General features: G+C 33.3%; 2 protein-coding genes across 2 annotated transcripts; one reads left to right on the forward strand and one right to left on the reverse strand.

Moving 5' to 3' along the window:
* The first annotated feature begins 1,701 nt into the window (after positions 1 to 1,701).
* LOC118038095 (uncharacterized) lies at positions 1,702 to 6,870 on the forward strand. The gene is made up of 7 exons (XM_035044393.2): positions 1,702 to 2,492; positions 2,601 to 2,911; positions 3,144 to 3,875; positions 4,259 to 4,387; positions 5,020 to 5,223; positions 5,843 to 6,043; positions 6,393 to 6,870. The coding sequence occupies exons 1-7, from the start codon at positions 2,213 to 2,215 to the stop codon at positions 6,513 to 6,515; spliced, it is 1,980 nt and encodes a 659-aa protein (XP_034900284.1). The 5' UTR covers positions 1,702 to 2,212; the 3' UTR covers positions 6,516 to 6,870.
* Positions 6,871 to 12,023: 5,153 nt separating this feature from the next.
* On the reverse strand, positions 12,024 to 17,368 carry LOC118037910 (uncharacterized). Its single transcript, XM_035044071.2, has 7 exons — positions 16,759 to 17,368; positions 15,582 to 15,717; positions 15,267 to 15,348; positions 14,284 to 14,459; positions 13,207 to 13,344; positions 12,992 to 13,131; positions 12,024 to 12,573 (listed from the first exon to the last, which is right to left on the reverse strand). The coding sequence occupies exons 1-7, from the start codon at positions 16,874 to 16,876 to the stop codon at positions 12,311 to 12,313; spliced, it is 1,053 nt and encodes a 350-aa protein (XP_034899962.1). The 5' UTR covers positions 16,877 to 17,368; the 3' UTR covers positions 12,024 to 12,310.
* Positions 17,369 to 22,692: the final 5,324 nt, after the last annotated feature.

The raw sequence follows: 22,692 nt of genomic DNA on the forward strand, positions 1-22,692 counted from the left end.
AAAGGAAATTGATATAGATAAATGGTTTTTAATATTTCATCAACACAAATTTTGATAATAATATTTATTTTATGATGAATTAAATTCATAATTTTTTTTCAATGAATTTGTTTTTGTTCGTTTATTGTTTAGAAAATTATTTTTCGCTATTAAGATTTTGTTTGTTATTGCCATTCAATTATATTTTTGATTTATTTAAAATTATTTTTTTGATATTTTTAGATTGTCTTCATGAGTTGATTTCAAAAGTAAATTTTAAAAAATTAAAAAATAATTTTTAAAAACAACTTTTATTGCCATCACAAACACTCTTGTAATTAAAATGATAAAAATCCAATTCTAAGGGGTATAACTCAACTAGTTAGACCTTATATTTGTTCCTTAAAGATTACTAATTCGAGTGTCACAAACTCATAGCCACTAGAGGTTTACCTAGTTGTTAACTTTAGGATCTCAAGAGATTAATCGAGATGCATGAAAGCTAGCCCGAATACCCATAATTACAAAAAAAAAGAAGCTAAAAATCCTAATCACTCTAGCACTATTTGTCTCATGGTCCACCTGTGCTTTTTATAATTTTTTTTAGATCATTTTAATATATTAATGTTACAAATAAAATTTTAAAAATATAAAAAAATTTATTTTTATATATTTTTAAATAAAATATATTTTAAATAATAACTGGTGCTGTAATACCAAACACTAGCCTTTTTATTTAATACATAACCATCAATTGGAGTACTCTGGAGAAGTGATTGTAGCGTAAGACCAAAAGCTTCATTTTGATCTAAAAGATATCGCAAAATAATATGATCATAGATGTTCATTTCAGCAAAATAGTGAGAAGTTTTTTTGATTGCTATAACAAGTTTCATTGACAAAAATAAAATAAAAGTGAAAAAAAAGCCACTAATCTTTATAATTACAATAAAAATCATTAATACATGATTTATTTATTTTTCATGTAAGCACGTCTAAATTCTTGAAGGACCAGTAATATCTCAATTCAACCCAATGATAGTGAAAATCTGTAATATAAAATTGCGAAATTTAAATACATAATATAAATTTAATTTCTTCACATTTTCCATGAATTTAATTCTAATTATTTGAAAGCATAGTTTTTAAAGCCGGTCATAATCAATTATTATTTTTAAAAAATTAAAACGATATTGTTTTAATAAAAAAAATAAAAGTTAACATGTTACAACGAAATTTTAACAGATTAGTCAAGTCTCACTATTTTTTTTTTTTTATTATTTTTCATCAATCCAAAGTGGTTCTAGCCCTAGATTGGTCGGGTTCTAGATAGACCTACTAGGCAGGGCCGGATTTCAAAACTATATCTAAATTTTTTATTTTTATTTTTATTTTCTTGGTGCACAATTAACCTTATGCTCAACGAACGTGTAGTACTGAAAAAGAAGGAAAGAAAAAAGGTGAAAATTTTCACCACAAGCCAAAGAGATGCAAAGGGCAATTCTGACAACAAAAGTAGATATCTGAAACAGAGAAAGGAAAGGAAAATAGAAAAAAACAAAAAAGGGAAGGGTAATTGAGTCCACACAAGAACAACACAAAAAGCAAAGCTTGGCATGGAAGTAGCGCCAGATACGCACCAGACCGGAATCAAGTTGGGTGTTTGTCAGATTATGAGATAGATCTTTTTTTTTTTTTTGTTTTTTTTGTTTACCGTTTTTAGAATATTCCTTTTTAATTTTGACTACCGCTTTTTTTTTAATTAATCAATCAATTAATTCAGCGATTGAAATTTGAAACAACAAAAACACAGGAAAGAAAAAGAGAGGAGAGAGAAAAAAAAACTCATTAAAAAAGAGAGAATTCAAAAACAAATCCCAGGCGGAGAGATACAAGGAGCACCACCACGGCAGACCTTTCAATTTCAAAAAAAGAAAGCCCGAGGAAGAAGAACGAGCGCTCGCTCTCTTTCTCGCTCGATGTCTTTGAAACCCTAGCCAAAATGATTGATTCAATGGATTTTCTATTGGCCATTTCGATTTGAATAACCACTCTCCGGTGACATTGATCTTCCAAGGAATGGCCAGTAAACCGCCGGCTTATCAGAATTCTCCTCTTCATTCCCTTTTGTTGGCTAGGGCTTCCTGTGCAATATTTTATTCCCAGTATAGAGAATCTCCTAATTAATTGATTACTTACTTTTATTAGTTTCTTTTGAGAGACGAGGAAGGTCATGGCGCCGGCGCCGAGAGGATGCTGGGGGGTGGCGGCGGAGAAGGCGAGGAGGTGTGTGCGTACTGTGATTTTCATGGTGGCGATGGTAGCGTCGCTCTTGGTATCATCGATGCCGGTGCTTGTGGCTATTGGCGACGTGGTGGTTCCTTTCTTTTTGGTTTCCAGTTTCACGTGCCTGACGTGTTATGGATTCAAAAGTCATTTGCGTAAATACTCTTTTAGGAGCTCCTTCACCGATATCCCGCTCGTTTCTCTTATCAGATCTTTCCTCATCATCTGTGAGTATTTTTTTTAATTAGCTGCTTTCTTTCTTTGATTGATTGATTAATTAATTAGTTATATGGAGTTTGTGTTTTATTTATGTGTTGTTTGATGATGATGAACAGGTGTTTATTCAATGTGTGATGCACCAGCACTATCACATGGACCTTACCTTGGAACTGTGACACTATGTTCTGTTGTTTCAATCGTGCTTCTTTCGATTAAGACGTGTGTTTTCACCGTCAATTCTCAAATTGAGGCTGAAGCTTCAACTTCTTCAATCTCAAGGCAGAAGCTTCATCTGAAGAAGTCGTGGGGGATGCCTGTTTTGTTTCTTTCTTCAGTAGTCTTTGCGCTTGGTCACACCGTGGTTGCTTATAGAACTAGCTGCAGAGCAAGGAGAAAGCTTATGTTTCACCGAGCTGACCCCGAAGCTGTATGTTTGCACGCCGAATTTCTTGCCCTTTCCAGTTTGTTGTGTAGTCTCTTATCTTGTTTTGAATCAAGTATTTAATGAAGTTATATGTCCAAAGAAAAGTGAAAATTGTTGGGTTTTCTGTTTCCAGTGAACAAATTTGTTCTTGTTAGTTTCATATATTTGCTCTTGAAATTTTCAATAAAATCTAAAATGTTAATGTTCTTTTTTGCTGTTTAAATTGACTTACCAGGTGCTTTCATGTAAAAGTGTCTTCTCGGGCTATCAGAAGGTTCCACGATCTCCCACTCCCACAGCAGGAAGAACCCCAAAAAGTGACAGTGAAATGAAGCGAAAGCCTTTCGGAACAACTCGTGATGAAGGGGAACTCCCAGTCAGACTACTTGCTGACATTGACAGCCTGTTCATTACGTGCCGGGGACTTACAGTCCACTACAAGCTCTGCTTTCCTGGTGCGCCCCCGTGTTATTTATACTCAACTGCCGCTCTTGAATCTAGTTCTAGCTGTAGCTCACCAAAGCTAGCACCGGGAAGGTTAAGACTTGAAAGGCAGCCATTTAGCGCGATAGTAAAAACCCAGCATCATCTACTTAGGAGTTGTAGCAATCAATTTTACAGCTCTTCACTGTACGCTCCGCTATTGGATAGCTCTCCAACTTCTGTTCTATCTGAAGAAATTCCTGTTCTCAACCTAGAAGATGCTGTTCAGGAGGATGGAATATGTGAACGGAAACCTGTGATTCCTGGTCAAGACATGGAGGAAAATAGCCAGTTAGGTATTGTTCTAGTTCATGGGTTTGGAGGTGGAGTTTTCTCATGGAGGCATGTGATGGGAGTGTTATGTCAGCAGGTTGGTTGTAAAGTTGCTGCTTTTGATAGGCCTGGTTGGGGGTTAACTTCTCGGCTACGCCATAAGGATTGGGAGGATAAAGAACTGCCCAACCCATACAAGCTTGAAACTCAGGTACGCCGCAATGTTAGTTGATAGAGAATGAAGTCAAAGTTCTTTAAGCATTTTGGACTCAGGAAACAATTTGATGTCTTTTCATGCTATGTGAGAAAAACAACAACGGAATGAGAAGCACGCTTTCAAATGAAATCTTGTTCTCTTGCAGAAGTATCCATTTAGCTATCTATATGTACTGTCACCGTTTACAGCTTTTAATTCATTGTTCTGTCAAGTAGATTTGTGTAGTGTGCTCGTAACAAGCATTTTCACATACTTTGGGCATGTTTTATGGTTTCGTATTCTGTCTTGCTTTGACAAGTTGTCTTTTCATCTTTACCTGCTCTGTTTGGATACGTAATTATGTTTTTGAAGCTCAACTCTGCTCTGGTGTTTTTCAGATTGACCTGCTTCTTTCTTTCTGTTCTGAGATGGGTTTTTCTTCAGTGGTGCTTATCGGTCATGATGATGGAGGCTTGCTTGCTTTAAAAGCTGTTCAAAGAGTTCAAGCATCAATGAATTCTTTCAATGTAAGTCTTTCAACATTTAAATAATGTGATGCTGCATCTCTATACAAAACCATATTGGAAGACAGTTGAATTGTAGTAAGTAACTCGAGGAATGTTATGCATGCTCCTGCCACTCATTGGTTTTTATGGTTGAGATGATGATGAGTAAGAGGGTAATCTGGTTATCCAGTTATTAGTGTGGTTGCTTGAAGGATGTTACCTCTTTGTCTATCATGGAATTTTTTATGAGGGAGTACGGTAGTGCTTTTCTGCTACCAGAACATCCTCTTGATTAGTTAGGTTGTAGAATTTTTAGGATTTATTTTTCCAACGAAAGGAAACTTTGATGGATGATTTTAGCAAGCTCTGTCCCGTGGTTTAGAAAATTTGACTTTTGCATAAAATGCATTTGATGTTGTATATATGCATGTGTCCTGTTATGATGGCATATCTCAGATGGCTAGTTTGTGGAATTTTGATGCCTCACTATCAAGTTATTCTTTGAAGTATGACTAAAACTCTAGAGTATTTCATCTGATTTCATATACAACAGTAAACATGAACTTTCTCATCATGGGCATTTTGTTAAGTGTCTGAAATTTGTATGGCGGTTCCCATGTTGCTCATTATGTGTGTGTTTATGGATTGTTCAGGTTACAATTAAAGGGGTGGTATTGCTAAATGTTAGCTTGTCTAGAGAAGTGGTTCCTGCCTTTGCTAGGATACTTCTACGCACTTCTCTTGGGAAAAAACACTTGGTTCGTTCTCTACTGCGAACAGAAATTATTCAAGTGGTGAATAGGCGTGCATGGTATGATGCTACCAAGCTAACAACAGAGGTTTTGAGTCTTTATAAGGTATGTTTATGCCTCCTGGCATGACTATTCTCTCATGTCATGAGTCACACCTGGGAAGCATATAACTTTGTCCATTAAGTATTCAAAATTGTAGAAATCCTCTCTCTGATACCATACCTTATACGTTGTTATTTTACCATCATGTTGTGTTTTGGCTGCTTTTTATCTAATCTAATTTTGTAAGCCATTAAAGGGTGAGAAATTCATGCAGTTGGAACACAATGGATAGAGAAATATAGTAATCTACACAATACTTTTTCTGAGGGAATTGTTGCTTATTGATGAAGTGGGTATAATGTTCCGGGGAAGGTATGAATACAACAGCAATAATTCCAGCCAAATTCCCCTGTATATGCCACAAGCACTAAACCTAATTATCTAATCAAATATATCTATGACGCACATCTGTAATTCATTTCCTAGTGCTCATTATGTTTGATCTGGTTTTTCTTCATCCTCGAGTAATGGCTGTAGTTGTATATTAATGTGAAAAGCTTTATTTGTTTCTACTGAGTAGATGTGCATGAAAGAAAAGACGCATAAATTTTGTTATCCAGTGATTATGATAGTCTAATATGTCAACCTTGATATTGGCTTGGCTGACATGGTGTGGAATCAGGCACAATTATGCGTCGAAGGTTGGGATGAAGCAGTCCATGAGATAGGTAAACTTTCGTGTGAGACAGTCCTTTCACCACAAAATTCTGCATCGTTGTTGAAGGCTGTAGAAGGCATGCCAGTGTTAGTCATTGCAGGTGCTGAAGATGCCCTCGTTCCACTTAAATCTTCTCAAGCCATGGCTTCAAAACTTGTAAATTCTGTGAGTGCCTCTCTGTTCTACTAGAGTCTTGGATTGGACATAATGAAATTTCTCATGCAGCATCATTTAACTAACCAAGGTTGGGAAATTCAGTTGCCATATTGCTAATTAGCTGCCGTAAATACGTAGTGGTCAGAAATCCAAATTCCAGTCTTTTTATACATGATAGATATAACCAACCATGATTTCATATGTAAAAACTGAAGCAAACTACTTCCTTTCTAGGATACTATTTAAAAATGGATATTGGTTCTATACAAGGGGGTTCAAGAGGAGAAGTTACTTAAGGAAACAAAAAGTAGGATTTTTATCAATAAGTTGATTTTCGCTGTGGGTTTTTTCTATGCAGAGACTGGTCGCTATATCTGGATGCGGCCATCTTCCACATGAAGAGTGCCCCAAGGCATTACTGGCAGCTATAACACCGTTCATAAGCAGACTCTTGGTTGAACCAGATTTGGAAGACCAATAGAATACCTTTTTTCTTTTCTACTTATCCATATAGGCTTGTAGGGTTCTCTTCCCTTTTTCTACACCCTTCTTTCCTAAGCAATTTACCCAGGAGGGTGACTAATGTCTTCCTCTTTTTGGGTATTTTTGATTTCTATTTTATAATAGCTCCTTCATTTCTCATTTTTTTTTTCTGTTTTTAATTTTCCTCGGCCAGGTCTAATTAGTTAGCCAAAGCTCGTCGAACAGTCACTGCTGTTTCTCTTTAAGGGAGTGGGAAATAGCTCATATTTGTACATGTATCTGAGTGGAATGCATGCCTCTGAGAGTGTATGCTTCAAAAGTAACTTAATTGGCTGTGCCTGTTTTTCTGATAATTACTTTTCTGACTACTGTATCTTTGTTCCTGAAACAAAAAAAAATTTACTCTGTCAAAATGTAACATGAAATCTATTTGCTTAGTCCAAAATAATAATATGATGGAATTAAGAATGAGTTTTGAAGTTCATCTAGATAAACCTTGCCTGGAAACGATGATTACCCAATTGCTCTAATGCCTGACTCACTTAGCGAAGCCATAGCCTCTACCTTTGAGGGAAAATGGGCGACCATTTTGAATGATTGAAGAAGGCCCAATCAAAAAGGGTCAGGGGTTTGGATTCTTTGTTGAATGAGATCAAATGGGTCGTTGAGATATTGAGTGAAGGATTAGGAAGTGGAGAAATGGTGAGGGGGTCATGTAGGCATTGTTGGTGTTCAACAAAATCTTTGAGTACGCATCGTTTATAAATCGTTGAGATTTCAAGAAAGATTTAGAGTTCTACTGGAAAATCTCAGGTTTTAGCAATGAAAATGTACACAATTTAGATAATCACTAGAATATTGATGCGCACTCTGCTGTGAGTTAGACTAATTTTTTTTTAAAATATAAAAAAAACATTAAGTGCTTGGAGAATTTTTTATTAGTTTTATTAAAATCTGATTAAGTCGGTTAATTTTAAAGCCTTCCGACACAACTTTTTGCCTAACTCAAGTTTTTAATTATACCGTGTCAAGACTAACTTAATTTAAATCGATTGATTTTACAAGCTCAAAGAAAACTTTAATGATAGATACATGACATAGTTTTTAAAAAAACTTTAAGATCATAATTGTTTTTTTTTTTTTTTTTTTTTTTTTAATATTGAGACAATGACAAATTGGATTGACCTTGCCCCTTACGACCTGGGTCATGAACTCTATTGAGTTTAATATTTTTTTTTATAAATTTTTTTATTTAATTATATAATAAAAATATATACTAATAAAATTGAGTACCAACATAAAAATAGACACTTATTTGAGATAATTATCCTTAGAAAGCGTTTAAAATCAATAATGCAGTTCATTTCCCAACCAATCCAATATTAAATGATAAAATTGAAAAAAATTAAAATAAAAAAAACATCTTATCAATGGGTAAACTCGTCAAACCTGTGCATTAGGTAAGCCGGGCTAGTACGACAAACCTATTAAACTGGGTTATGGACTCTACTAGGATTATAATTTTTTTTTTCAAAACTATTTTTTATTTAACTATATGATAACAAAAATAAATAATTGCAAAATCAAATACTAACCCAATACTAAGATGCTTTTTTTAGATCACGATAACCTCATAAAAGACGCAACAAAACTTGTAAAGATTCTTGCATTCTTTGGTCTTGAACGAACTGAATCTGACTTATCAAATACTAACTAGCTTTGTGGAGTCATTCAATTTTATTCCAATAATGTTAATACCTTGAAATAAGTTTTTATTGTGTCACACTCCTATCAAATCTCTTTCAACTTTCTGGGATCAAATCTCAATTTTGATCGTGGGTTACGTGATTACGTGATCACGAGGTTCACATTAGTTGGTATCAAAGCTAGATTATGAAATTAGGTCATATACTTTTATATCTTGTATTTTTGTTTTTGTGTTGCACGTCAATTTATCTTTATTTCGAGCCTGATCTTGTTTCAAATCAGTTTTATTCAGATTGTCTTCTTTTTACATTATTCTTGATTGGTTGCATTGAATTGAGTCTTTTTTTTTTTTTTTTAAAGACGTCATGTATTCAGTAAGGGAGAGAGAATTAAAGAGGATTCCAGAGCAAGAATGGAAAAAACTAAAGCCTTGTGTAGGGGTTTTAGAACGAGAAGTTGATAAGTGTAGAAGATTATTCTATAACCTTCAAGCTTCGATGAAAAAGGAGGAACAACATCGCAAGTATGAAAGATAAAAAAGAGTAGCCATGGTTATTATTCAAAAGTATGTACGTAAGTGGTTAGTAAGGCGTACTTGTTTGAAATCCTTATCAACCATTATGTCTATACAATGTTGTTGGAGACAAGTGTTAGCAAGAAGAGAATTTTGAAGGCTTAAACAATAAGGCCATGAAACAACCATTATTCCTATTAAAGATTCGAGGATGAATCTTCTTGAAGATAGAGGGAATGATACGGTTCAACCATGAATTTTTCATTAAAGACCTTTGATTTTGTGCTTGGGTTTGATGGGGAGGTCATTTGGCCAAGCTTGTGTTTTTCCTTGGAATTTAGCTTGTGTTCCATTTGGTTATGATGGGTTTTTGGCATGAGATAGTTTGAGTTAGAATGATACGGTTCAGCCCTGTGATACGACCCAAGTAAGGTCAGATTCGGATTTTGGCGTAAAAAGCGCAACAGTCCATGTTTACGGCAACAGTCATAATTCTCAATCCGACCGTTGGATCGGGCTAATATTTTATGCGGACTATCCAGACATATCTTACTACCTTGGGTTAAAATTGCAGGTCAATCGGAGTTTGGGAAGGCACCCCAATACTGGTCAACAGAGGCTGTACGGATTTTGTTATTTACTTCCATTTGACTTCTGGACTTCCTATTTGATTATGATTCTTTTCCTCCAAGGATGTGGGAGCTGGTTTTGGGAATTTTCTAGTTCCACAAGGATCTTTAATGAGTTGCAATATAATCTCTTAGTGTGGCAAGAATTCATTAATGTTTCAGAATCCTTTTCTTATAAGGATTCCTTATTCATCCTAGCTACACGAGGAAAGAAGGGCTGGTGGTATTTAACGACAAATTACTTATTTTTATTATTTTCTTTCATGTTTGGGCTTAATTAATAGTTTGTTTTCAGCTAGGATCCAAGGCTTGTTTGGATCAGGTTATGGGCTTTTTAGTTTAGGGTTTTGAGCCAGTTTTGAGTGGACCTCATATAAGTCCACATAAGAGGTCCATTAGGGTTAATTTTTCAAGAACTATTTAAACTCATGTAAGCCACAATTTCGGCAGCTTTGATGATTATTATTCTGAATTTTTCAGTTTTAACGTGTGAGAGTGATTCTTGCATTCTTCAGTTCTTGAACGAACTGAATCTGACTTATCGAAGATTAACTGGTTTCGTGGCATCATTCTACTCATTCCAATAGTGTTGGTGCCTTGGGGCAGGTTTCCATTGTGTCGCACTCATATCAGACCTATTTCGGCTTTTCGAAATCAGATCTCAATCTTGATTGTGGGTTGCGTGACCACGTGATCACGAGGTTCGCATCACTTGGTTTGTGTATGATGATGAGTTCAATCCAATCTCTTTGATGGTTCATTCGGTCAAATCAGGTCAGTCCATGTATGAGTCTGATTTGGGCAACAAAGTAGGCTTATTGGAAGCTTGTATCAAGTCTGATTTGAGCTATATTAATGCGTATGAGTTTGAGCCACATGGAGTCTAAAGTTGGCTTGGACCAATTAAGATGTTGGAAACCTTTTTTTTACAAGGATCAACAAAATACTATTCTATAATTAAAAGGGAAATTTGTTCATTATTGTCTCTATTATTTAGGATAATATTTAGCAACAAAGGAGGAAGTTTCCTAGTCATGCAAATAAACTAAAGGAGCTATCAGATCTTAATTCTAAACTTGGAAGGATTGTTCATTGCTAAAGATTTGATTCTCATAGTCAAGGAAGGAAAGTAATAGGTGGCTAAAGGGGAATTGATTTCTAAGATTATTTTTCATGTTCTGAAAGGAAATCCTAGTCCTATAAGGAAAGAAGACTTCAACAATTAAATTTCTATTCATATCAGGTTTCATAGCATCTAAAGGATTTTAAAAGTTAACTAAGCAATCCTAGAGCATGTAGAAAGGTGGATCTCAACCAAGATTTATTTACACTAGAAAATTAATATATTTTATCTTGTTTTTCTTTCTATTATATACGACATCAACAGGCTACTATCCAAACTTGTTGTTTTCATTATTATTTCCATGGTTGAGCTTAATTAATATTTTGATTTTCAGCTAAGATCCAAGGCTTGTTTGGATAAGGGTTTGGATTTACAAGTAAAGGTTTTGGGTAAGTTTTTGTAAGTGAGTCAATTCAACCCACAATGGTAGATACATTAGGGTTAATTTCTCAGAACTATTTAAACACATGTAAAGCTTAAATTTCAGAACCTTTGATGAATAATACTTTTGAACTTTTTAATTTAACGTGTGAGAGCGATTCTTGCATTCTTTGGTTCTTAAACGATTTGAATTTGACTTATCGAAGATTAACTAACTTTGTGACGTTATTCGATTTGATTCCAATAACATTGGTGCCTTAAGACATGTTTTCATTGTGTCACATTCATATTAGACCTCTTTTAGCCTTTTAGGATCAGATCTCAATTTTGATTGTGAGTTGCATGATCACAAGGGTCGCATCATCAAACCACTAATGACTTTCTAATATTTTAGGAATCATAACACGTTGTTAGACAATGCATCTGATTTCCAATATAAATTAATCAATTGTTGAATTGATAATATATTAAATTATTTTATTAGAATTATAATTTATATTTAAGTTAATATATTAAAAACCTAATAGGTCATACGTATTAAGAATCATTAGTCAGAAATTAAACATAGATAATTTAATTAAGTATAACTTGATTAAAATATATTTTATAAATTAAAGACTAGAATATATATATATATATATATATATATATATATATATATATATATATAGAGAGAGAGAGAGAGAGAGAGAGAGAGACACACACACACACACACGTTGTTTGATTATTTGTTATAACTTCCATCTATTCCGAGCATGTTCAATCTTACATCTAGAAATTATATTTATGGTTGGCCATTTTTGTTTTAAAATTTTTAAACTATACTATGCGGTCAGGAATAATTAATTATTTATCCGTGTGCTTAATTAGAACTACAATTGTAAAAAAAAAAAAGGAATTGGGCGCTTAGCAGATTTCATCTGTACCTAGTCCATATATCAACATAAAATCTCATCACAACTACGTGAAGGACTCGGGAAATTCCATTCCATCTCCATTTAATGTTTCATAAAACTTTGCAGGTCACAATCAGCAAATCATCTTAGTAACCATTCTCTCCTCTCCAACATTTACATTTATAAATAAATATCATGAATTCTAATGCATGACGTGCTCGATGCAAAAAAGCTTGTATGAATTCGATAATCAATATAACAAAAACCTGTTGTAATATTAAGCACCCGTATCGTCCTTTTCTTGAAGTTCTACAAGATCATTAAAAAAAAATAAAATAAAAAAACTAAACGTGGGTGGCTAGGTTCACAAAACAAGGATTTCCCAACAAGGCAAGGCAGACAGAATTTTCTACTCGTTTTTGTTTTTTCTTTCCAAGTCCATTTTATTTCCACGGCGGACCAAACGCAAAAGAAGTCACATCCACATGCAAAGCAGCAATCGAACACAAACAAGTTGAAACCTGAAACAATATGAAGCCCAAGTCAGGCATCTGTTGCGTTTTCCTTCTCCGTAGTTTTCCCTTCTCCGCTAATATGAAAGCCCTCGATCTTTTGGGCAACATCGTCAGCAGAAACCTCCACTTTCCCAGTTGGTCCGTTCGCAGGAACAGAATCATTCTCATCATGACTTGCAGGGCCCAGTTGCCATATTCTGATGGTTCCATCTTCGGATCCTGATGCATAAGATTCTCCTCCAGGTGAGAATCGCAAACAATGAACAGGACCATGGTGACCCTTGTTGCATCCTGCAGATAAGAACCGCATGCAAGATGGTTAGAACTGAAACTTCAGATCAGCAAAGCATCACTGTAGAATATGGCCATATAGGGGCCATCAACCAATGGTACTAATAATCATATATTCAGCTCAGATAGATCATTTTCACATCCGGTTGAAGACTTGCAAAAGAACATGCAGCCCATAGCATTGGCGGTACACAGCAGATACTCTTATAGCTCAAGTGCATCGAGTTGCACCTCCATGCATAACTCACATTAAAAAAAAAATTGACAAAATTTTGACATTAAAGTTTCATGGACCATTGTTTTTAAACTGTAAATTGCCCATTCAACAAGAACATACAGCACAAAGATGCTAATCACCAACTTTTTGTGTTTAGACGATTTTTTTTTCCCAAAAAGAAGCCATAGCAGTTGCACATACCGATCTGTTCTCCTGTGTGGAAATCAAAGACATGGATCCACATATCTTCTCCTCCAGCAACAAACTTATTACCAAGTTTTGGTTCCAATGAAGCTGATTCCACATTGCATGGCATGTCATAGCTTTTCACCAATCCAAAGCTGGAAAACGAAAGGAAGAAATGTTAGAAGGGAATGCCTATGAAAAGGAAGGAAAGAATCCAAATCACAACTTACTGATTTGCATCCCAAAATTTAACTGTAGATCCATCAGCAGTAGTTATATAGCGACCATCCCGACTCACTTCAGCACTTGTTACAGGTGACTTTGTTTCAAGAGTTTGAACAATTTTGCCACTTCGGACATCCCATAACCTATACAGTCAGAGATCAAATTAAAAGAAGAATCAAGATACAATGATGAGTTGATGAAAGACTTCTGGCCAATAACTGAAAAGGAAAAGAAGAAAAACAATCGAGTAACTGTTCTTCCTTCCATGATGTTGGTGATAAAGATGATGAGGATCTGTACCAATAGATAAAAAGAAAAGGCATGCTTTCCAATAGACTGTTCAAGATGAAACCATGCACAATATTGAAATGTTTTTCCTTCAAGTATGATAATGAGAATACCAGGACCGAAACTAAAGCCTACAGAGTACAGATGGAAATAATTCTAAATCAAAGGCATGCTACTGCAACCAATTAGTACATCCAACAGCGCGAGATAGCATCTTGCGGCTGCCTAAGTGCTGAATCTAGTGTCTATTATTAGTGAGCATGATATGGTAATTTATTGGGAGACCATCTCTGACTAACTTTACTGGAACAGTCTCTGATCAAAGCCCACAAATTCTTATCATTTGATCACTTTCTAATAACACAGAAATGCATAAAAATGCATTAGCATGTAAGAGAATTGGATAACTCATCAAATTACCCCCCCTCCCAAAAATTTCTATTTTCTATCATGCTTATTATTTGATAGTATATGCTCTAAATTTTGAGCTAAATAGTGTAAAACATGTTAAAGATGTTGTTAAAAAAAATAAAAAATAAAAAATCAAATAAGCTTAATGCATTTACAATTACCTTCTGTAGGATAAGACAAGCTTGTATTCACATATCCTGTCTTTAGAAATACTAAGCTTAATGACACAGACTGTATTTTGTTACTTCACAATGACAGAATCTCAGATATAACAAGCAAGATATAATACCCTGGTCAAACCAGTCAAACAACAAAGAGCAAACACAAATGAAAGCAGGTAATTATATGACATCACATAGAATCAGACTTGATACTGGCCATACCTCACACCACCAATATCAGTACAAGAACTTAATATGGTCTGATCACTGTGAAGCCATGCAACAGTTCTGATTGAACCTGGTGAATTGTCAACTTCTCTTGGGGGTGCATCTGGACGATTCAAGTCAAATATTCGAAGAATTTTTTCAACTCCACCAGTAAGTAGAAGGTGTGTATCCTGCTCAAAGAACAACTCAGATATTGCATGTGCACACTAGACACAAAGGAAAATGCCATGGAAACAGATAAATATTTTTCAACCAGAAACTATTTTTTTATTAATATTTAAACAAACCCAAGTAATTAACTTAAGTAATGCAAATAATACACGGATCAGATTATACAAACCTAGAACCAAATAATAATTTTTCAAAAAAGTAAAAATCAAACAGAAAGGATGTAAAAAGCAAAATCAAATGGATGGTATAAAAATACAATGGAGGAAAAGAGATCCAGCTGAAAAAAATCTAAGGTTACCTAGAAAGCAATTGAAAGACACCAAAACTATAGCCCGACTACTTACAATCCATCTCAAATTAAAACATCTTTGAACTTTGGTGCGCCAAAATATAGGAAGAAAAAAAAGGACACACACCTAGAACAAGGCCCAGGCTCATAGCATCTGGCAAGAAACCCAATTCAATCTAGATTGAATTTGTATTTGCAGAGAACCAAAACTACGTAAATCAATGTATAAACAATCTGCTTAGTTAAATTTAACAGCCATTGAGACACCATTTAAACTTTTGAAGGCACTTTCAAGCAAATAGCAGAAAACAACATTGTTATAACTGCTACAACCATTTTGAATGTGGTTTAAGCATCTTCTTTGATGGATCAATCACATGTTGACACCTCTAACATTGATTAGCAGGTTGTCTTTAAATGTGAAGACTATGGACATTTAAAGAACCGTAAAAAACGAAGAAAAACAGACTCAAGGAATAAGAAAGTAATAAAATAGAAAAGGTAAATTCAATTCTACCTCTGAAAATGTGCATGCTCGAACAATATGCTTATGCTCAAAAGAGTGTAATTCATCCCCTGTCAATGCATCCCACAATTTTCTGCAAACAATACACCAGACATATTATAGAAACTCTCTAAATTTATTGAGTTCATAATTTGTTGATCGTGCAACATCTTTGCACTAGCCACCATGGGTGCAAGCATGAGAGAGAGAGGGTCTTAAAGAAAATTGTCTTAATAGAGGAGTACACGGGTGTCTTGAAAGGAATTCAAAAATTAATAAATATTCATGAATTTCAAAATATAAAAGGAAGGGACTTTAATAACATACGCAGAAAAATCAGCAGAGCCAGATGCTGCACGCAAAGCACTAGTGTCCAGGCAGCAACTCCACACTGCACCCTTGTGCCCCTCAAATGTTCCAATCCAATCACCAGTCTCCCCATTTCTCAACATTGGACTAGAATCTGAATTTCAAAGGATAATATTATTCTGAAGTGAGGAATTACAAAGTCCCGAAGAATAGAGGTTCAACTCCGATTTTCAGTTAACATTTGACTAATCGACCATCATGCAAATCCTAGTTCAGTTTTTTCATGAATAAGTCCACATTTGCACAAGGAGTTGACAAAATGATCCACAAACCTTTCAGGTTATCTTGCATTTGGAAGAAGTGGTGCAGCAAGGAATAAAAATAATGACTATTTGATCCTTCGTTGCCATAGAAAATAAGAGAAAGGAACTTCTTTCATTTTCATTTTCTTTTAAACAGGGAAATTTGCAGATCCAAAACCCGATTCAAGAATAAATTGACACCTAATTTACACTTGGAAAAAAGTTGATCACTAATAATGTAGCCCTCATATTTTCTCATGCATCAAACTTCATTTACAACTAAAACTTTCACCCTAAACAACTGCTTTCCTAATAATTATTCGGATAATAACCCACCTGTGTCTTCTAACGTTGGAACAAGCTTACCCTTAAGTAACCATGTAAGTAAATTGAAGCTACATTTCCAAATAACAAGACAAACATCAAAACTACTTGAAGAATGCCTGATTTACAACTATACTTGCAGTTACTTTAATCAAAATGTCCACAGGTGAAACATGGAAACAAGCAGAAGAAAACCCGATTCAGAATTATATATGGGATCCAAATTCTAGGTTAAACAGATAATAAAATAATCAGCGCTGAAATATGGGTTCCCAGTCTAAAATAACAAAAGATCTGATTGGCTATCTAAAAATAAATTCGACTGCAATCAAATTCAGGGTTAACACCAGTCAACAAAAGCTAGACCAAGCTTTCAACTAAGCCATAGGTAACAGAAATGAACTGATAACCTTGATGAGTAACGACTAAATGACAATGCAAAGGAAATCCAATTGCTTAATGGAATCCAAAATCAGAGTTAACAACAGATGCCCAAATGAAAATGGATAAAATTCACCGCTGAAAACAACAGATAGCCGTAAAAAGAAAGAGAGAGAGAGCAGGCATACCCTTGCTAGCACTGATGAGAAAGAAGCCATCAGGAGTGACAGGACTGTAAAACAAATCCACAACAGGACGTGAATGTCCATGGCACACTAATGGCACTGCCACCTTCTTCTTGTCCATTATTCCCTCTCAAGCAACAACAACAGCAGCAGCACAAATTCAACAAACCCCAAAAACCCTTATGGATCAACAATTCCAAGAACCCAGCCCAAAAAAGAAAAATGCTTTACTCTTTATTCATTTATTTTTTCTTCTATACACAACCAAAGCACTTGCACAAAACCCAATTCACCTGTTCAACTACACAACATGATTTGATGTCAAAATTAATCTCCTTCTCTCCCCATATTGTAGAATGTAGAGGATGTTGCTGGCTTAAGCTATGATTTACTCTTGCTTGGGCTATGTAAAATGTTTTCTATGAAAAATTAATTTTACTAATACATCAAAAAGAGGAAAAAGAAATGAAATGAAAATTTAAAAATAAATAAAAAAGATAGAGAGTAACCGCTCTGTGAGGGCTAATCGCAGAAGACTTAAATGAGATGGGGGACTGGATTTATAGGGTTGATTTCCCCCTTTTCTTTTCTCTTCTTCTATTTCCCGTTGTTTCATTGTTTTTGTATTTTTTTAATTTATAAATAATATGAAATAAAGTAAAAAAGTAACGTTAACTAAAAGTAAATTTGATAAATTAAAATAGTATCACCTTTTTTACCCTCAACTACTTTACTACCATGTTGTCATGTACATTTCCAAATCATCATGTTGTTTAATATCATTGCCATTGCTAGGCTGCATTCGGATTACTTTCTTTTTCTTCTTCTTCTTCTTTTTTTTTTGACATGAAAAAATATTCAATTATTGTTAATGTGTTTTTTAATAGAAAAAATTTAAACTATATAAAAATTGATATTATATAATCTAGTTGAATTTGCATGTTTAAAGATAAGTCAAACAATAAAAAAAAATATAGTTTGAAAAAAAAAATCAAGATGATATATTTTTTATAAATATTAAAATGATAATATATTAGATAAACTCAGCTTAACTTAGGTTAACCTGTCGAATCTGCTATCCAGGTTATGAGACCCTCATAATTTTATAGAAAGAAAATAAAAAATTATTTAATTCAATTATCAATCAATTTAATGTTGAATAATAAAATTAAAAATAAAATTTAACTAAAAGTTGAGTCGAGTCAACTCGAGTTAATCTATTATGCCTAGGCCATGGAATCGGGGAAAATATAAAAAGTAAATCAAAACAAATTATGAAGTTTAATTCTCAATCAACTTAATATTGAAAGATAAAATTAAAAAAAATACAAAAAACTCTTGAGTCAGCTGAACAAATTTATAATTCAGGTTATGAGACTGAGAAAATTTCATAGCGCAAATCAAAATAAATTATGAAACCTAATTGATAATCAACCTAGTATTAAAGAATGAAATTGAGAAAAAAAGATAAAAAAAAAAAAAACTCGAGTCAACCGGCCTAACTCGTTACCTGGATCATAAAATCGTGACAATCCATAGAAAACAAATGAGAAAAATTATGAATCTCAATTACCAATCAACTTAATGTGGAAGGATAAAATTAAAAACAAAATAAAAAAAATAAAAAAAAATAACTTGAGTTAATTTGGGTTAAAAGACTAAGATAACTCTATAGAAAGAAGATAAAAAAGATTATAAAGTTTAATCCAATCAACAAATGTTGAAGAATGAAATTGAAATAAAAATTCAGTAAAAAAATAAATAAATTCAATTCTCAATCAACCCAATCAATCTGGCTAACCTATAGAACTCATGCACCTAGAAGATCGTGATAACACAAAATAAAGAAAATAAAGAAATAATTATAAAGCTTAATTATCAATCAATTTATTGTTGAATGATGTAGTTGAGAAAAAAATTTAAAAAAAAAAAACCTGAGTCAACATGGTTAACTTACAAAACTTACGACTCTGATCATGAAACTGGGATAACGTTATAGACAACAAATCAAAATAAATTATGAAATTCAATACCGAGTAAATTGAATGTTGGAGAATGCAGTTGAAAAAAGAGCTAAGTTTATTTTTTTTAATAATAATAATAATAATAATAATCCTCGAAATTGTTTAGAACCAAAATAAAAAAAACATTAGCATTTCACTATTTATTGTTGCATTAAAATGCCAATGTCTTTTAGAGTATACTACAGTAAAAAAAAAAACCCCAATGTTGGATCATTTTTATGTCAAAAAATCTAAATGATTTGTAAAAATATAATTTGACATAAAATAATTATTCAAGATGCTATTTTTTATATATAGAAATTGAAACAACAACATATTAGATCAAATCAGGTCAATTCTGCATGTTGTGTCATTGACCATGATAACCTCATATAAAGTAAATAAAAATAAATTATAAAACTCAATTTAAATCTAATGTTCAATGATAAAATTAAAAAAATAATTCAATTAAAGAACACAAAAAATAACATTAGTCAACTGAGGTTAATATGTCAAATGATGAATCGAGTCATGTGACAAGTATAACCTAATAAAAAGCAAATTGAAATAAATTATAAAACTCAATTCCCAATCAATCCAGTGTTAAATAATAAAATTGAAATAAAAAATAATTAAAAAAAGAAAAAAAATAACTCAAGTCAATCTGGGTTACCCTGCCAAACTCACGACCCGAGTCATGATACGATAATAACCTTATAGAAAGAAAAACAAAATAAATCACGAAACTTAGTTTCTAATTAATCTAATGTTAAATGATGAAATTAAAAAAAAAAAAACTTGAGTCAACTGAATTAACATGTAAAACCTATGATTCAGAACATGAAATTGAGATGACCTCATAAAAAATAAATTAAAAAAAATCTAATCTAAATATAATATTAAAAGATAAAAATTAAATTAAAAAAAAAAACCCAATGAAAAAAAACCTATTACAGTGAGTAGTCTTTTGTGTAAAGTGAAGAATATAACCTCGTCCTCTAATTTTTTTTGTTAATGTTAATATTGTATTAATCTTGACATTTCTGTAAAAAATATTTGATAATTTCTTAGTTGGAAGACGTTTGTTTTTTAAAAATGAACAAATGATTATGAAAATCCACTCGTGTAAACGATTTTGATTGCTAAATAATTATTTTGTAATGAAAATCTTGGCATGTTAGTGATGCCTAGAGTGTTCAAAATTGTTTTTTTTTTATTATAATTTTTGAGAACCGCAAAAGATCAATTTTATTATTAGTTTTTCAAACAAAGAATTTATTTTAATAAATAAAGTTATTATATCCATAGCTCATATTACAAGATTAAATATTTTAATTTTACATCTATCTCTATATTTCTTGAGTTTAGTATTTAGTTATTGTTAACAATTTTTTTTATATATTTTATTGGGATGTATAATCCTTAATTTAATTAAATAAAAAATTTATTCAAAGAAATAAATTTATTAAAAAACTGAATACACGACACGTGTTGTAAGATTAAATATCTTAATTCAAATGTATTTCTTAATTTTTTTTAGTTTAATCTTTACTTATTATTACCAATTGTTTTTTATATATATTTATTAGAATAAATAATTCTCAATTTATTTAATTAGATGTATACATAAGCTTTTTAATTTTTTATTAAGAATTTTTTATAGTAAAAAATACATTGAAAATGCTTGCATACTTATTTTTTTTTTCTCAAAATTAAAATTATTTAAATGGTAACAAAACACGGGTTAAATAGGCAGTGATTATTCTAAATAATTGTTTAAGAATTGTTTTGGTAAAAAACCATGTTGAAAAAGCTTGCATACTCATTTTTTTTCTCAAAATTAAAATGATTTAAATAGGTAACAAAACACGGGTTAAATAGCTAGACCTGTAGTCCAAGCCAAATGAAAGTCAGCAGCCGCACAATATATATTCCTTAGGAGCCAAACATCTCCCTTATACAACTCTCCAAGGACAAAACAATTCCTCTGCCTCCATATCCACCACAAAGCCGCCAGGAACAAGAACCCATTATCGGAATCAGCCATCACCGTAATCCGCTCTACAATATCCATGTGGTCCAGAAGTTGGGAGCAGTGCATATCCTCGAGGTTACCTTAATTCTTCTCGCCCCAGCACAGTCCCCGCATACTGTAGAATTCCAACGTGAGGAATGTAAAATATGCAGATAAAATTTGCAATAGAAGAAGAGAATGAATTTCTTGAAAGGAAAACAAGAATTGTTTACAACTCTATATACTGCATGCAGAGTTCCTTTTTCTCTTGTATTTCTCTTAACTTTACAGATATGTAGAGTGTTGTAGATTCCAATACATACAATGGGCTGTATCTTCATTCGCTGCTTGGCATCTCTTACAGATTGCAGTAGAAGCTAAATTGCGTGCCCCCATAAGGGAAGCAGTAGGTAAACTTCCGTGGAACACAAGCCAAAACAAGTTCCTGATCTTTTCTGGAACTCTTAACCGCCAAAGCCATCTCCATTTATGTTCCGAATGAACAGTCCGAGAAATGGGAATTGCAATAATTCTGTGCTTCAATTCTTCGGGAAAATCAGTGTTAAGAGTGGATAGGTGCCATGAATCCTGAATCCACACATCTTTCCGTAATGTTGACAGCGGGAATCAAACTAGCAAGGGGACCCTCTGACAGCCATTTATCATACCACAGGGACAAATCTCACGTCCCTATTCTGTTAATGAACCCATCCCGTAGTTAGGACAGAGCTTTCAAAACCGACCTCCATGTGTATGAAACTGCAGTCGAAGTACTTACATATTTGTGCCGAAGGAGACCGACCCACAATTTTCCATGACTGAAGCAAATGCCAGATAAGCTTACCTAAAAGAGAAACATTAGCAGAACGAGTTTCCCTTATGACAAGCCCACCTGATTGCTGTGGCCGAGTCACCGTGTAACCCCCTCCCCGAGTCATCATGCTTCCAAATGAAGCTTCGGATAACTTTATTCAACAATTTGCCTTTCCAACTAGCCAATCTCCTGTTAATTCTATCAAAGATAAAATTGAAATCCTCTTGTCTAACTCCCCCTTGAAGTTAAGGGAGCCTCAGGTACTTGCCGAGATTATTAGTAACTCTAATAGAAGATGACTAAGAAATCCTACCTCGTTTCTTTCTACTCACTGCCTTCTAGCACAGAACTCTAGATTTCTCATAATTCACTTTCAACCCAGAAGCTTTACAAAAATCAGAAAGAACTCTACCCATAAGTCTTACCTGAGAATTACGAGCCTTAGCTAAGAAGAGAATGTCATCGGCGATAAAGAGGTGAGAAACAACAGGTTCCCCTTTTGGAGCATGAATAGGCTTCCACTTCTGCTCAGTAATTTCTTTTGCTATCATACAAGCTAATTTTTCCATCACCAAAACAAATGTTTTTTTAATCTACAGTGATTTCCCATACTATTTATCTCTTGTTATAATCATTTACATATATTTCTTTAAAACTATGTCTATACACCAAATAATGATAAATCATTTGCATGTGTTTTACACAACCAAGCATTCTGTTTCATAATTTATTTGTGGGTTATTCTCTATTTTTTTTTAAAAATAAAAATAAAAAATAAAATAAAAGCTGACAACATAGAGAAAGTAGGCCGATGAAGATTTCAAACATATAAGAAAATCAAAGTTTTGGGGTTAAATAGAAAAAATTCACTGCTAAAGACCAATATGCAAAAGGCGTCGAACTATGAGGACCCAATTGATGAAAATCAGGGGTGAAATTGAAGAAAATTGAAAGTTTAATGGTCAACTAAGGGTCAAATTATATAAATTCAAGACTAAGGACTAATATGAAAAAGACACTAAAATTCAAGGTTGATATTGTAATTCAGTAGGTGTAACAACCCCAATTTTATATATTCAAACAGATAGTAAAGACATGATAATTCA

This window comes from Populus alba, chromosome 3 (assembly GCF_005239225.2).
Source record: "Populus alba chromosome 3, ASM523922v2, whole genome shotgun sequence".
NCBI lineage: Eukaryota > Viridiplantae > Streptophyta > Magnoliopsida > Malpighiales > Salicaceae > Populus > Populus alba.